General features: G+C 35.2%; 1 protein-coding gene across 4 annotated transcripts in view; it reads right to left on the minus strand.

Annotated features, from left to right (window-relative positions):
• Positions 1-13,888, minus strand: part of DYNC2H1 (dynein cytoplasmic 2 heavy chain 1) — a 170,675-nt gene that overhangs the window by 138,467 nt on the left and 18,320 nt on the right. For all 4 annotated transcript variants that reach the window (XM_027677336.1, XM_027677335.1, XM_027677337.1 and 1 more), the window contains exons 19-31: positions 13,010-13,125; positions 11,006-11,133; positions 7,886-8,035; positions 6,892-7,097; positions 5,793-5,948; positions 5,587-5,701; positions 4,877-5,047; positions 4,313-4,695; positions 3,444-3,576; positions 3,240-3,357; positions 2,982-3,094; positions 2,772-2,891; positions 1,096-1,246 (exon numbers count right to left, since the gene is read on the minus strand). In XM_027677336.1, coding sequence (XP_027533137.1) covers positions 1,096-1,246; positions 2,772-2,891; positions 2,982-3,094; positions 3,240-3,357; positions 3,444-3,576; positions 4,313-4,695; positions 4,877-5,047; positions 5,587-5,701; positions 5,793-5,948; positions 6,892-7,097; positions 7,886-8,035; positions 11,006-11,133; positions 13,010-13,125 — 2,060 coding nt within the window. The remainder of the gene's footprint in view (positions 1-1,095; positions 1,247-2,771; positions 2,892-2,981; positions 3,095-3,239; positions 3,358-3,443; positions 3,577-4,312; positions 4,696-4,876; positions 5,048-5,586; positions 5,702-5,792; positions 5,949-6,891; positions 7,098-7,885; positions 8,036-11,005; positions 11,134-13,009; positions 13,126-13,888) is intronic.

Raw genomic sequence — 13,888 nt, forward strand, 5'->3', positions numbered from 1 at the left:
TAAGGTGATGTGGAATGAATGTTCATTAGCAGATTGCATGCACTAAGTGCATTCTTAGAACATACTGTTTAATTTAGTTCCTTTTGAAAGATATCCAGTTTGTGTGCTTCTAGATCACTCCATGATGGGATTTAAACCAAAGTAAGTGGGAATAATCAAGAAACTCAGTTCAAAATCACACCTATTGTCTAAGTTATTATACAACAGATGGACTGAACACTCTTCTGTAACTGATGACATTTCTCAAATGGGTATAGAAAGAGTGCAGAAAAGGAGCTTAGACAAAGAAGCACACTCATAGACTGCTGGAGGTAGGTGATATGAATCCTATTCCTAAGCAATGTATCAGATGTTTACAGTTCACAAATTATAAACTAGAATTTAATGCAGTAACCAGCTATACAAATGTGGTGGAAGACTGTCAACTACATGTCAAATTGAGTCTTTTTACACATATTAAGGTAAAAGCCATCTCACCTAATCTACACTATGGAACTTTACATCTCAGGTCACTCAAAGTCCCGCCTCTGGTCAAAAGAGAGGAATAAGCACTCAGAGGCATAATTATTCAAACCCATTTCGAGTATATAAGATTCAGAATAATCATGTCTTGGGAATAACTAGCTTATTTGTTTTGCCTCAGAGGTACACAGGAATTATTAGTTCAGAGGCAGATGTATACATCTAACATAGAAAATTACCCACACAGTTGTACAGTATATATTGGCTTGACTTAAAGTACCTCAACTGCTTTTTGGCCACTTCCTGTGATACGTAACACTAGGACACAGTTCAGTAATGACAACAAATTATCAGTAGATATATAAACCAGAAGATAGAAACTTATTAAAAAGTTAAGAAAATATGTTTGCAAATACATAAATTCTCTAAGATAATTTTTAATCTAAATAAAAGTCCTTTGTTCATTCTGATATATTAAAAACTCTAATCTTGGCAATAATAGATGTGCAACCTTATGTAACTCAACTTTACGAACTCAGAGACAGATTTATATAATTTCCTGTTCAAATATACAGAATGTAAAATATTACACAACTAAAGTCATAAAAAAAATTTATATTATCATTTTTATACCTGTACTCCCAGTATTTTCTATTCCACTACCAATGTTAGTATAATGGTCCAGTTTAGCCAGGAGTTCTAATTCTAATTGTTGCAGATTATGGTTTTTTATAGCACTTTCAACGTCTTCAGTGAACTGAATTTGTTCTGCCAAGGAAAGAATCTTTGGAAAAAGAAATTCAAGTTATATTTTATAAATACAGAAGACATAAAAAAAACCCCGTTTTTCAATTAATTTGCAATTGCTTATTATGTCTGATATTTTATACATTTTATTGTATAATTTTTAAACAAAGCTATATATTTGCTATGCTCTTAAAAACAAACAAAGCCATCTTAAAACCTGACAAAATTTTGCCAAAACTTGCAATCTAATCCAATACAGCAAGTCCTTCAGCTGTTCTAAAGCATGCAGTAGCAAAATTTATAAGTCTCTTTTTCTATTAAATGATATGTCAGATGGAAACCACCATATTGTGGGCATGTTGAGCCCATATTACACACTCTCAGGAGCACCTCTCACTTGTGTCACTGATCTGCTACTACAATACTTTACATTCTAGTTTTCAGCACTCCACTTCTATTCTAACTACTTTACATTCAGTGTAAGAGCCCTGTTTGAGCTATGAAGGTTCAGTCAAACTTGGAACTAGAAAGGTCTGTAACAAAAAATTCCAATTGTGACAATCTGAAGATTGTAACAGTAACTACATTCTGGGGGAGGGAGACAGCAACGAGAAGTCCTACGAGCGACTGACAGAGAGGATCACTGAGCAAAGGGCCTATGACAGAAAGTGACCACAAAAAACAACAAAATGGGGCTCAAGCAGGGTCACTTCAACACTTTCCATGTCAGCAAGGAAATACCTACAGGGCACCATTATGGAGAACTCTCAAACCTTCTCCGAGAACTCCACATGCTCGGTTTCTCTGAAGTGCCTGTACACCAGTGCACTCATTATGGGGAACAAACATAATGAGTTAGAGATCTGTCTGCAGTTGCAGGGCTCTGATCTTATTGGGAATATGGAGATGCGGTGTAATGACTCCCACAGCTGGAGTGTTGCAATGAAGCGGTACAGGCTCTTCAGGAAGGACAGGCAGGGAATATGAGGAGTTGAAGTTGCCCTTTACATAAGGGCATGGAGTGCTAGCTGAAGTGCATGGAGCTCTAGATGGCCCTGCTTGAGCAGGAAGTTGGACCAGCTGACCTCTAGAGGTCCCTTCCCACCACAGCCACTCTGTGTTTCTGTATGATGCTCTCTGCTATTGGTCAAAATCAGTAAAAGAATTTCATATTCATTACTATTTCTGCTTAGGCAGCTAAGCTTCAGAAACTCTTATCTACTTTAATCAGATTCAAAAAGGGCTTTTTAATGTTACTAAGTCTTCGCACCCCTGCATGTAACATTCAATACCAACTAAGATCAATATTTATATAAAATTTAATAAATAGACAGACGTTAGATCAGGTGCCATGTAAAAGACTTGAATATTTCAAATGTTTACAAAGGAATTCTAAGAACACATATCTTTAAGAATTTCTCTATACAATAAATGAGTAAAATGGATTTGTTAAGGGTTATATTCTTCCAAATCCAAATATATACTTCTTTATGAGATTCAAAAAAAATAACTTCTTTGGTAAATCTAAGACTACACAGTGGCATTACTGGATGACCTACTACCTGGGAAGGGAAGAGGGATGGATCAACTGAACCTTGTGATTTTTTTCCAGCATCAACACAGTCAATTAACATTTTTTTCAGGGTCTCCTTCATCTCCAAAGCCAAACTGTTTAGCCACACCTGGCAAAGAGATGAAAAAAACCTCAAAAATTACATTACAAATTAATTTCTCAAAGACGCTTGAACCAGACTGGCATGTGATTTTCTTACCTCCACATCATTTGACAGAAGAACTTTATTTCTAAGTGGCACAGTTTCTCCTTCCACAGACTTCATGGCAATTATGTGTTTAAATTCCTTATCAAAGCTCACACTATTAATGCCTAATAATCAGAAAACATCAATAAATTGTCAAAGTCAAACATTAATTCCTTAGTGTCTAGTAGTGGAAAAAAAAGCCTATTATTTAGCTTTGAAGAAGCTTATTTCTAAATAAGTACATTTCACAAATGAAGATTGATGCATTACCAGCAAAAAGTTTCTTAAGATGAGACTGAATAACCAGGGGATTCGTGGACTGTCCTAAAATTTCTAACAAGTCATCATCTCCAATGAAATAGAATCTTGGAAATGCTGAGCGCTTTTCCTATATCAAAACAAAATAAATCAGTTTTGTTGACTTAAATTCAAACTTACTGACATTCCTTATAAAAAACTCAATGTTGGCTGTACCTCCAAAAACTCATTCAAAGATTTCTGACATCTCTGAAGCTGGTCAAGTATGGTAATTAAGGTATTTTTTATTCCTGTCCGGGCATTCAGTGATGTTACCCTATTATCATTCTTGATATCTGACATAATGGATCTTGACAGAAAAAAAAAAGAATAATTAATAAAACTATTATAATTGTAATTTAAATATTATATATTAGTTTTGTAAATAAAAAATAACACACAGGAAAGTAACATAAACAGCTGATATACAACTTTCAGTTTTCAATATAATGATGAAATACTGCAAAATTTACATCAATATCTCTCCACTGTAATTTAAAACCAACTGTTTTTTGCTAAAATTTCTCTACTCCAAGTCAAGAAAATTCAGTTCTTGTTTTTTATTTCCTTATAAGTCATTTCAACTCAAACCAAGACAGATAAAGGTATATATCTTACTATATGTCTAAAATCTACTCCCTTTTTATCTTTTGACTTGTTTGGATCAGATAAACCATCTGTCTCTCCCAAAAGTCTATCTGTGTACTTTCTTAGTGAATATAGTGCTTGTCTTCAACATGATTCTTGAAAAAATAATTATATCACCTCTACTGCTGACAAGACTAATCTTGTGTTTGGCTGTCTTGTTCATGATCTTTTATGTTTCATGTGATTCCTTTCTTCACAAGCACCACATTAAATGAAAACATTACCACCTTTATTCAGATATGTCACTCTTACACATATATAACTACTAAATTCCTGTTGTTGACCATCCTCTCCATACATATTTCAACTGTTCCCATATATTTTCACTATGAAAAATGCTCTAGACTACACATGTCAAAGATATTAGAAATAAATAAGTCTCATTCCATAACACTAACCTGAAGTTTTCATCAACTCTGTTAAAACGAGTCTGTTCTTTGGGTAGAGCTCCACGACCGAATATCGGTTCCAAATAGACCCATTTCCTTTGAATTTGGTTTAAATTCTGCAGATACTCATCCAAGTCAGCTAGCTTTTTTTCCCAGATGGACACTTTATCTTCAAAACCTTTGTAATATGGAGAGTCCTTAAGAGATTGTAGAAGACAGCGATGATCTCCAACTTGGTTGACTATGTCCTTCCAGTCTTTAATAAGCCTGATAGTCTTGCCTTGGCTATCTTCATAATCCGTTAACATAAAGACAGCTCCGACTCCCCAGAGTTCAAGCTCACGTAATGCTTCTCTGATTGTGATTTCACCTTGGGCTCGACAGTTCAAATCCTATTTAAAAGCCAAAAATAGATTTCATATGGAACTACAGAGCTTGCAATAAACTTTCCATTCAAAAATATAATGCAAGCTCTACTCCTATAGTAATAACATTGTATGCATACAGAACAACATATATGGCATAAAAGAAACCATAAAAAACTATAGTTCCTTTATCTGAAATTATTCATACCTTAAGTTCCATTGCTTTTTCTATAATGGCATCTGTCGCTTTTAATAGGTCTCCAAATAACAAGCCCTCAAGTGTAGTGCCTCGGGGAAGACCCAGAAGACGAAAGAGATCCAGCCAATGGTCTGGGGAAAGATGTTCTCCCCTGACATATTTTAGGAGTGGAATTATCATCTATAGAAAAAAGGCACATGTGAATCCATCTAGTCCTTATGAAAATTGCACCTCTGATTACAGACTGACATGCTATTCAAACAAAAAAAAAAATTAAATTCTTAAACTGAGGTACATTTTTTCCAATTGCTGGATTTAAAGTTTAGGATTATAATTCTGAAGAAAACTCATTATTAAATGTGTGTCTATGTAAGCTATAATCATCTTCCTATTCACTGTATGGAACTAAAAGGTTCTCAAAAATAAGTGAAATGTGTAAAACAGTATCAGAAGATATTTTGTTAAATTTTAACTGACTTTATTGTAAGAAATTATCAATGAGCTAGAGAATGAAGTCCACTACCCACTAATACCACACCATGTTTTGTTTCATAGACCTTTTTGCAATTCATAGAATCATAGAATTATTTGGGTTGAAAAGGACCTTAAAGATCATTCCAACCCCTCTACCATTGGCAGGGACACCTTCCACAAGACCAGGCTGCTAAAAACCCCATCCAACCTGGCCTTGAACACTTCTAGGGTAATTAGCATCTTACTTTATATTTGTCCACTTCTTTTTGCAACTTTACTGTCATCACAGTATGTTCTTCCATCTTCCTCATTTTGTCATGCCAGTGAAACAAAAATTCTTCAAATAGGTATGTTTTGCTTCTGCATGAAAATCAAATATAAAAAGGTCATAACAACACATTACTACAACCACACATGTATGTCAATTAAAAATAAAGTCACAAAATCATACCTAAAAGTAATCCAGTCTTCTTTGGCTTTTTCCTGAAAACCTTGATAAAACTCTTCATACAGTGCCCAGACTTCAGCACAACTCTTAATATCTTGACTTACAACTTCTGACAATGAGAAGTCAGGTTCTTCCAATTTAAAATGATGGCATTCTTCACTGAATAAAAAGATCATTGTATTATGCATTACATTATTCTACCGTACATTTATGGTTTAAGAAATGGTATCCTACAGAAATAATAATACTTTTTTAAGAAATGTTATTGGTTTTATTTAAGAACACTGCTGTCAAGTCCAATTTCCTTATAGTCTCCTTCTTGAATAGAAATAATAAAAGGAATATGAGGGATAACTCTCCTACACAGCAATATTCTCCCATATTGCCAATTATTTTCCATAAACTGCCATTCATTTTTTACAAGAAAAGTTAATTAATTTGTTCCCTCAAAAAGAAAGCTTGAAAGAAAATAATTTTGAATTGATTGTTTCTTTCTGCTGGGTAAAAAGAATATGCTAATTTTATTTACTATCATTTACTTGCCAAGGTAAGAAGTTAAACAGAAAACTTTGTCGTCTCAAGATCTCTAATAATTTACTAATTATTATTTTTATAATATTTATTTACTAATTATTATAATAATAATTATTATTATTTGTTTACTGAAAGTAGACACCCAGACCAGAAAAATCCTTTCCTTTTGCACAACAGTCTACCAGATAGGACACTTACTCAAGAAACAGGAGACGTGAGTTCCTGCCCACTTAAGTTACAAGAGGATCGAGGTCCTTCTTGGACCAATATTATAAACCTTCTCTCAGTGAGAATTTCAGAAGTCAGCATCAAACCTCCTCATGTGAAAGCTAAGAGACTTCTCAAATTTTTCATTTAAAAAAACTCTAGAAAAACTTGGTCTGAGAAATTCATGTTATGTAAAATCAACAAAAAGGACCCTAGAAAGCTAATGAAAAACAGGTATTACAAATTAAATTCCTTATATTAATTGTTGTGACAAAAATTAGTTAACATTTTCTGAGTTACTATTGCTGCAAAAGATCCATACATTAGTGAATAAGATATACAAGGAAGTAAATATACATACATGAGTTTTTCTTTCACAGTTTCAAGTTCATCAAATTCTCTTTTTTTTTCCTTTATGATCTGAGCACTTTTCTCAAGTACATCCTGATCCCCTGTTTCAATGACATCATCACTTGGCTTTAGCTGATCCCAGCGGGCTTTGAATTTTTCCAAGTCTTGAAGATATATATTAATACGTGAAATCACATTTCCTTTCATCATTTCAATCTGTAAAGCAAGAGGTAAGATTACCTTCCTTCAATGGTTTGTATCTACAACAATAATCAAAACCAAAATATCGACTTCAAAACTTGGTAACTACAATGTGATCAAAAATTAAACTCAAAAAACTTCTTGTATAATTCCCCAAGAAACAGTCCAACTCTATTTTCCTGGTTACATGGTTTTTTTAAAGGGGCACTATTTTTTTTTATTATGCTGGTATTTGAGACCTATTTATTCAGCTATGCTATCTATCTAGCCTGCATCTTATAGTGCATAGAAAAATTGCTACATTTGTATGGCATATTGATATCCTCAGTAGAACTTCAAATGAGTTCAGCAATTTGCCTATAGGCTGGAATAACAGGACTGTGCATAGTTCAGCAAAGTTATGTGAAAAGAAAAAAAAAACAGCTTCAGCACTAAAAGCATGATAAAGTAATGAAAACACTATCTGATAAAGTAATGAAAACACTATCTTTTAAGTGTTATCCTGTTGCCTTCAGTTAACCATTGCATTTATTAAGTCATTTCTGTTATGAGAAAGTTGTTTAGAGACAAAAGTACAACATTGCAACATTCATTTCAGCATCAATTCAACAGAAGTTTCACCTAGTTGCTGCTTACGAGTTTAATTATTCTTCCTTTGAAAGCTCTCCCTCAACTCAGTAACACTGGTTTTAACACTGAATTAAGAATATTTACAGATTTAATCTAAGAAAAAAAGTATTCTTCCAGACTTATTCAAAATAATTTCAACATTTTCAGGTAAAATGTTAATCTTTCATTGTTACCTGTTCTGCAATCATAAGCTGGTGGCTTTCCATCATTAATTCAAATTTATCCCATGTAGCTCTTAGGTTACTGATAGTGTTCAAACCTGCACCAGCCACAGTTCGCAGAAGTTTGTTTTTATCTTCAGCCTCTTGAAACAGGAGAAAAATCTAAAATCAGAAAGATTAAAAATAAATGTGCATGCAAAAATTCAGCAAATCCTGTTTATCTAAACTATAAGCAAATACATATGAATCATCGTGTATGCACAGATAATAAGATTATATACAGCTGCTTTTTCAATACTGCTTATAGAATAACATTAAAACATTGGAAAAAGTACTATCTGATTTACTTAGAAAAATTCTAAATCTTGATCCTGCCATGAGATATAAAGAAGTGAATGATAACTATGAAACAGATAAGTTTCCTTATACATTGCACAGATGACTCAATCAAATTGGAGAACAGCAGCAGAGCAACAGAATTCTATAAACATATGTGTGCTAGGTCTGGCTGGGATGGAGGTAATTTTTTTCATAGTAGCTGCTATGGGGTCGTGTTTTGGACTTTTGTTGAAAATGATGTGGTAGTACAGGGATGTTTTAGTTACTGTTGAGCAGGACCTGCACCGAGTCAAGGCCTTTTCTGCTCCTCACCCCACCTACCAATGAATGGGTAGGGGATGCACAAGGAGTTGGGAGGGGACAAAGCCAGGACAGCTAAGCCCAACTGACCCAAGGGATATTCAAGACCACAGGGCATCGTGCTCAACATAGAAAGCTGGAGGAAAAAGAAGGAAGGGGATGAGAGGAGGGGCATTCAGAGTGATGGAATTTGTTTTCCAAGTTGCTGTAACGCATGATAGAGCCCTGCTTTTCTGGAGATGGCTGAACACATGCCTGCCCACGGGAAGTGGCAAATGAATTTCTTGTTTTGCTTTGATTTTGCACTGCTTTTGCTTTACCTATTTAACTGTCTTTATCTCAATCCATGAAACACAGCCAGGCATAGATATTCCATGCCATATAATATTGACCTTTTCCTTCCTTCCTTCCTTCCTTCCTTCCTTCCTTCCTTCCCTCCCTCCTTCCTTTTTTTTCCTCTTATATTTATATAAAAGAGCACTGGCTTTTGTGACCTGCTAATGCAGAAAAAACATTCTTCTTTTTTTCCCCACATATTAAGAGCTGACAAAATTTGAAAGAGAAACCAAACCAACTCTTTTCATCTATGTAAGTCAGAAGAATCATCTGAGATAAACATATACAGTTCTACACATTTACCAAAATGTCTGCTATGTATGTTTTTCTTTAAAAATTAAGAGATAAGAGGCATTAATGCTAAGAAGCAATTCTCTTTAACAATCAAAAATTCTCCCAGAGTTCCTACAAAATGTAAATAATTACATCCAGCAGCTGATTTCATCACTGGGACTTGATTCAGTTCCTCATAAATACATGTTTCGGGCCATCTGAGATGTTCTAGAGCACTTGCATGGCCTCCAATTGCAACTACGGAAAGGTAGAGGCCTCACAGAACTCCTCTGTTATGTCTGCCAGCCTTGTGAGGATGTTGGAAATGCATCTCAGTAACTCTAGAACTGCACTTTTGGGCAACTGGACCAGACTTCTGCTGAGTATATTAACAGTGCACGCACTGCAGACACTTGCATGTACACACCTAAACTCAAATGCACTCATTTAGAACTGAATCCTTCAAAGTGTAAATATTGTCCGGTTGGGAAGAGTTAATATGGGTTTTGCAGAATTCCACAATTTTGTAGAACTGGAGCTCTTTAAGGACATCAGTAAGGGTATGGATGAAGGAAAATTAAATCATATATTCCAACTGAGTTTCCAAAAAGCTTTCAACACAAACCCTCACCTAAGGCATTTAAGGAAAACTGATAACCTTGACAAAAGAACAAAGGGCCCCTTGCACAGATAATTAATAGGGCAAAAGACAGAGAACGGCATTAGGAGGAGACAGCTAGTTCCTGCAATAGGAAAAGGTCACCCACAGAATTCTGTAGGTACCTGTCCTGGACTGCTCAAGGTGTTTTATAAAAGAGTTGGAAAAGGAGACCAACCTGTGAGATGATAAAGTTTACTGATGATAGTATGTCATTCCAAGTATTAAAATACTTCACCTGTGAAGTACTGCAGAATGAACTTAAAAGAAATAGGGACTGATGATACCAGTGACAAAAACTCAGGAAGACAGCCATGAAGGGATGTAAACATGAAAAAATAAATTTTACATGTACAAGTTGAGTTCTAAGCTAACAACTGAACTTCAGGCTTGATATCTTGGGGTTATGACAACTAATTTTAAAAAAATGCCAGCTTAATCTAAGCAGTAGGAAGCAAATCAAATGTTAGAAGTCACAGGAGTCAAAAAAATAATAAAAGAGGTAATATTTCTATTTCATCATATAAATCCATGATTTATTCATATCTTAAAATTTGAAAAAATTCAGTTGGTCCCACAGAAAAGTGAAACAGAAAGAAAGGACTTACCAAAAGGCAACAAGGATGATCAAAGTTATGTGTGGATTTATGCATAAGAAAAGCTTAGGTAAACTAACACTCTTCAATCTAGAAGAGAGATGGCTGATACCAGACACAAAAAAGAAGAATATAATTGTTTGTCATGAAAAGGTCCATATCTCTCCAATATAAGACATAAATGGTATGAAGTTAGGAAATGGCAGGTGAAAAAAATATAAAAGAAAGGGTCCTTCATGTAATGGGTAATTGATCTACATTTTACCAGAGTATATTTTGGATGTCAAACATGTATTTGCAATCAAGAGAAGATGAGGTAAGTGTCAAAAAGAAATCACTGAGTGTTACTATTTGTTTGGGAACCACATAAAACTCAAAAAGATTCTGGTTGGAGGTTAGAAGTAAGGACAAGTATCAAATACTTCTCCTTACTTTATATACTTTATATTTTCCCATAGGTAAGCCACACTACTGCTGGACACAAATTACTGTGCTATATGGACTACTGCCTTGACCCTGCATGGCCACTGCATGGTCTATACTAGTTATTATTAAATGTAAGTTTTCATACTAGAAAGTAATTACATTTTTTACAGCTGTTGTTCTAGATATGAGAAAATGGTATCTTACCCCTTCTTTTCGTTCATGTAGGCTTAAATATTTTAAATTGTCTTCTGCTATTTCCTCTACAGTCTGGGGCCTAATCACTAATGTTTCCATGGCATCGGTGAGAAATGAAGAAACATCACAAAGGTGAGCTACATAATGATGGAAAACAAAGTTATCATGGAGAAAATATTGGTAGTTTTAAATAACCAAGTCAGACAAATGCACAATGATATAATATTGTCATAAGTATGCAAAGTATTTGCTTAAAAAATTGCAGACTTCAATCTTACACACTCATTAATGGTCAGTCTTCACGAACGAAGATTTGGGGAAAGGTCTTTTACCTTTCAGGCCTGCGCAACGGATTTTTTAGGTGAGACACAGCATGCGCTGAACTGAGCCCACCCTTTAATCCTAAGGTTCATCTGCCGGGGCCAAGCAAGCTTGGACAATGGCAGTGAGGTCCTCAGGACGTAGGTTTGTTTAGAGTGACCTTCTCATAGATGGATGGCCTCACAGGGCTAACGAGCTCCATCTGCCCGGGGGACCGGGGAATCGAACCTGGGTCGCAGCGGTGAGAGTGCCGCATGCTAACCACTAGGCCACCAGGGGTCCCAGATAAAGATAAAGGCAGCAGTTTACAACACCCAGGTTCGATTCCCGGTCCCCCAGGCAGATGGAGCTCGTTAGCCCTGTGAGGCCATCCATCTATGAGAAGGTCACTCTAAACAAACCTACGTCCTGAGGACCTCACTGCCATTGTCCAAGCTTGCTTGGCCCCGGCAGATGAACCTTAGGATTAAAGGGTGGGCTCAGTTCAGCGCATGCTGAGTCTCACCTAAAAAAATCTGTTGCGCAGGCTTGAAAGGTAAAAGACCTTTCCCAAAATCTTCGTTCTTACACACTACCTCAACAAAAATTGCACATTTGTGTTTACACATAGCTTTTTAAATGTAAACCACTGCACTCAATGTATGATTTAGGCCAAAAGTATCAGAGTCCCTTCTGAACATTAAACATAAATACATAAGGCATTTGTTTATATACTTTCAAAAGCTGTATAGGTCTTTTTTTGGGTATACAGAGAGAAACAGATGTTAAAATTGCCTTTGGGTTCTTTGGGGGTTTATTGTTTTTTTTTTTTTGGTTTTGGTTAGGTTCTTTTAAAGAAGGTAAATAACTAAAGCCACCTTGCTTTACATACTGAAAAGACTCATAAACAAATGCTTGATTAAGCTATAATGTTCTGTTTTCCTAGTAAGGTTGATCTTTTTTGATACTGAGAAAGAAGCTGTACATTTCCAGGGAATCTTTCAGGAAAGATTCACCTTTCAGGCTATGGAAGTCATTCACTTTCTGCACAACCCCTGTTCTGTATTTCCTGTGATGATTGTTAGCTTTAAAGCACAAAGCACGGTTATTTCTCATCATCTATACATTATTCCATTTTGTCCTACTCTTCAAGATATAGATAGACCACTCGAAATTAGGGAAATGTTTTACATTCTTCAACACTCTGTGTTTCGACAGTCTAAGTGATAAGTAACTCTATGAAATAAGTCTACATTATTCAAGACTCTTCATGAAGCATTTCAGTTTGTAAAAGAAAAATCTAGTATTTTTAATTACAACATTTTATGATGTCTTCTCAAACACTTAAGTAACTTTTCTCTCTCAAACATCAAATAAATTTTCCTCTCTGAAACAACAAAGAAATATTCCTTCAGATAAAATAAACACTCAAAATAACATTCGTATGTATTCTTTTACATCTAGAAGAGATGTGGCCTAAGCAAGTGAAGAGGAAACACACACGGACATCAAAGGGTCTTAGGTTAGGCTTGTAGTGAAAAAGTAATGTTGAGGAGCACACAGTAGTAACAGATTACTTTCTCTGCACTGTGATTTCTGCAGCTCACTGTGTCTGAGAGTAAAATATCTCTTTAAAAGAGTATTTACATTAACACCAATGTCCCCAAGTACAACAAAAACAAAACCAAAAATACTACCATTGAAGTTATTTACCTTGAATAGATTTCCTCAAAGAAATGACTAGAACATCATACAACTTCTGGATGAAATCATCAATTACAGTCTTGACAGGGTTGCAATTGACAGTTAAACAATCTATCCTGACGGTGCTTCAAGAAAAAAAAGACAGCAAATATTCAGCAGCATACCTAAATGTCAGTCTGTGTAAGACCTATGCACATCTATAGTTTACCCTCATTTTCTGGCCTAATAAAAAATATGCCTCATAATTCTACAACTAAAAGTCATAGGCTTATTGAGAAGATTACTCATAGTATTGAAATATTTACACCAATTATGCACATATATGCAGTTTTATGGGGACTGAGGTCCAATGCTCTGCTTCTCTACATACTTAGAAATGACTTGATTTTATATAACCAGTGCCACAAAATTCAAAAAAGCTATTACCATACTCAAAAGAAAAATACTTTCATTATTTGCACATTTATGTCTTTAAATCTCAAATTTCCATTAGTTTACTAACCCTGCCTTCAATAGTCCTAAGAACAGAAGAAAAGCCACAGTGAGTCATTTCAAGGCCCCATATCTAATATCTCCAGTGACCACAAGTAGATGCCTAAAGAACACTAAGAAAAAGTCTACCTTGTTTGATACTTTCCAGAGTATCCTCCCTCACACCAATATTTTCAACTCATAGCACTTCTTAGCAACATGTTGCTTCTGGCTATAAGACATATCAGCCAGTTAGTTTCTCTTCTATTCATCTCAGCCTGTCCAGACTGACGAGATCTTTACTACTCAGAATATCACTTAGCCAACAAGTTCTACTAGTCCATTCTCCAGAACGAAATGTCACCTCTTTTTCCTTGTTCTGAAAACAATTCCTTCCAGTTTCACTTAAGAACTCTA

The sequence above is a fragment of the Neopelma chrysocephalum genome, unplaced genomic scaffold (assembly GCF_003984885.1).
Source record: "Neopelma chrysocephalum unplaced genomic scaffold, ASM398488v2 Primary Assembly neopelma1_43, whole genome shotgun sequence".
NCBI classification, from domain to species: Eukaryota; Metazoa; Chordata; class Aves; order Passeriformes; family Pipridae; genus Neopelma; species Neopelma chrysocephalum.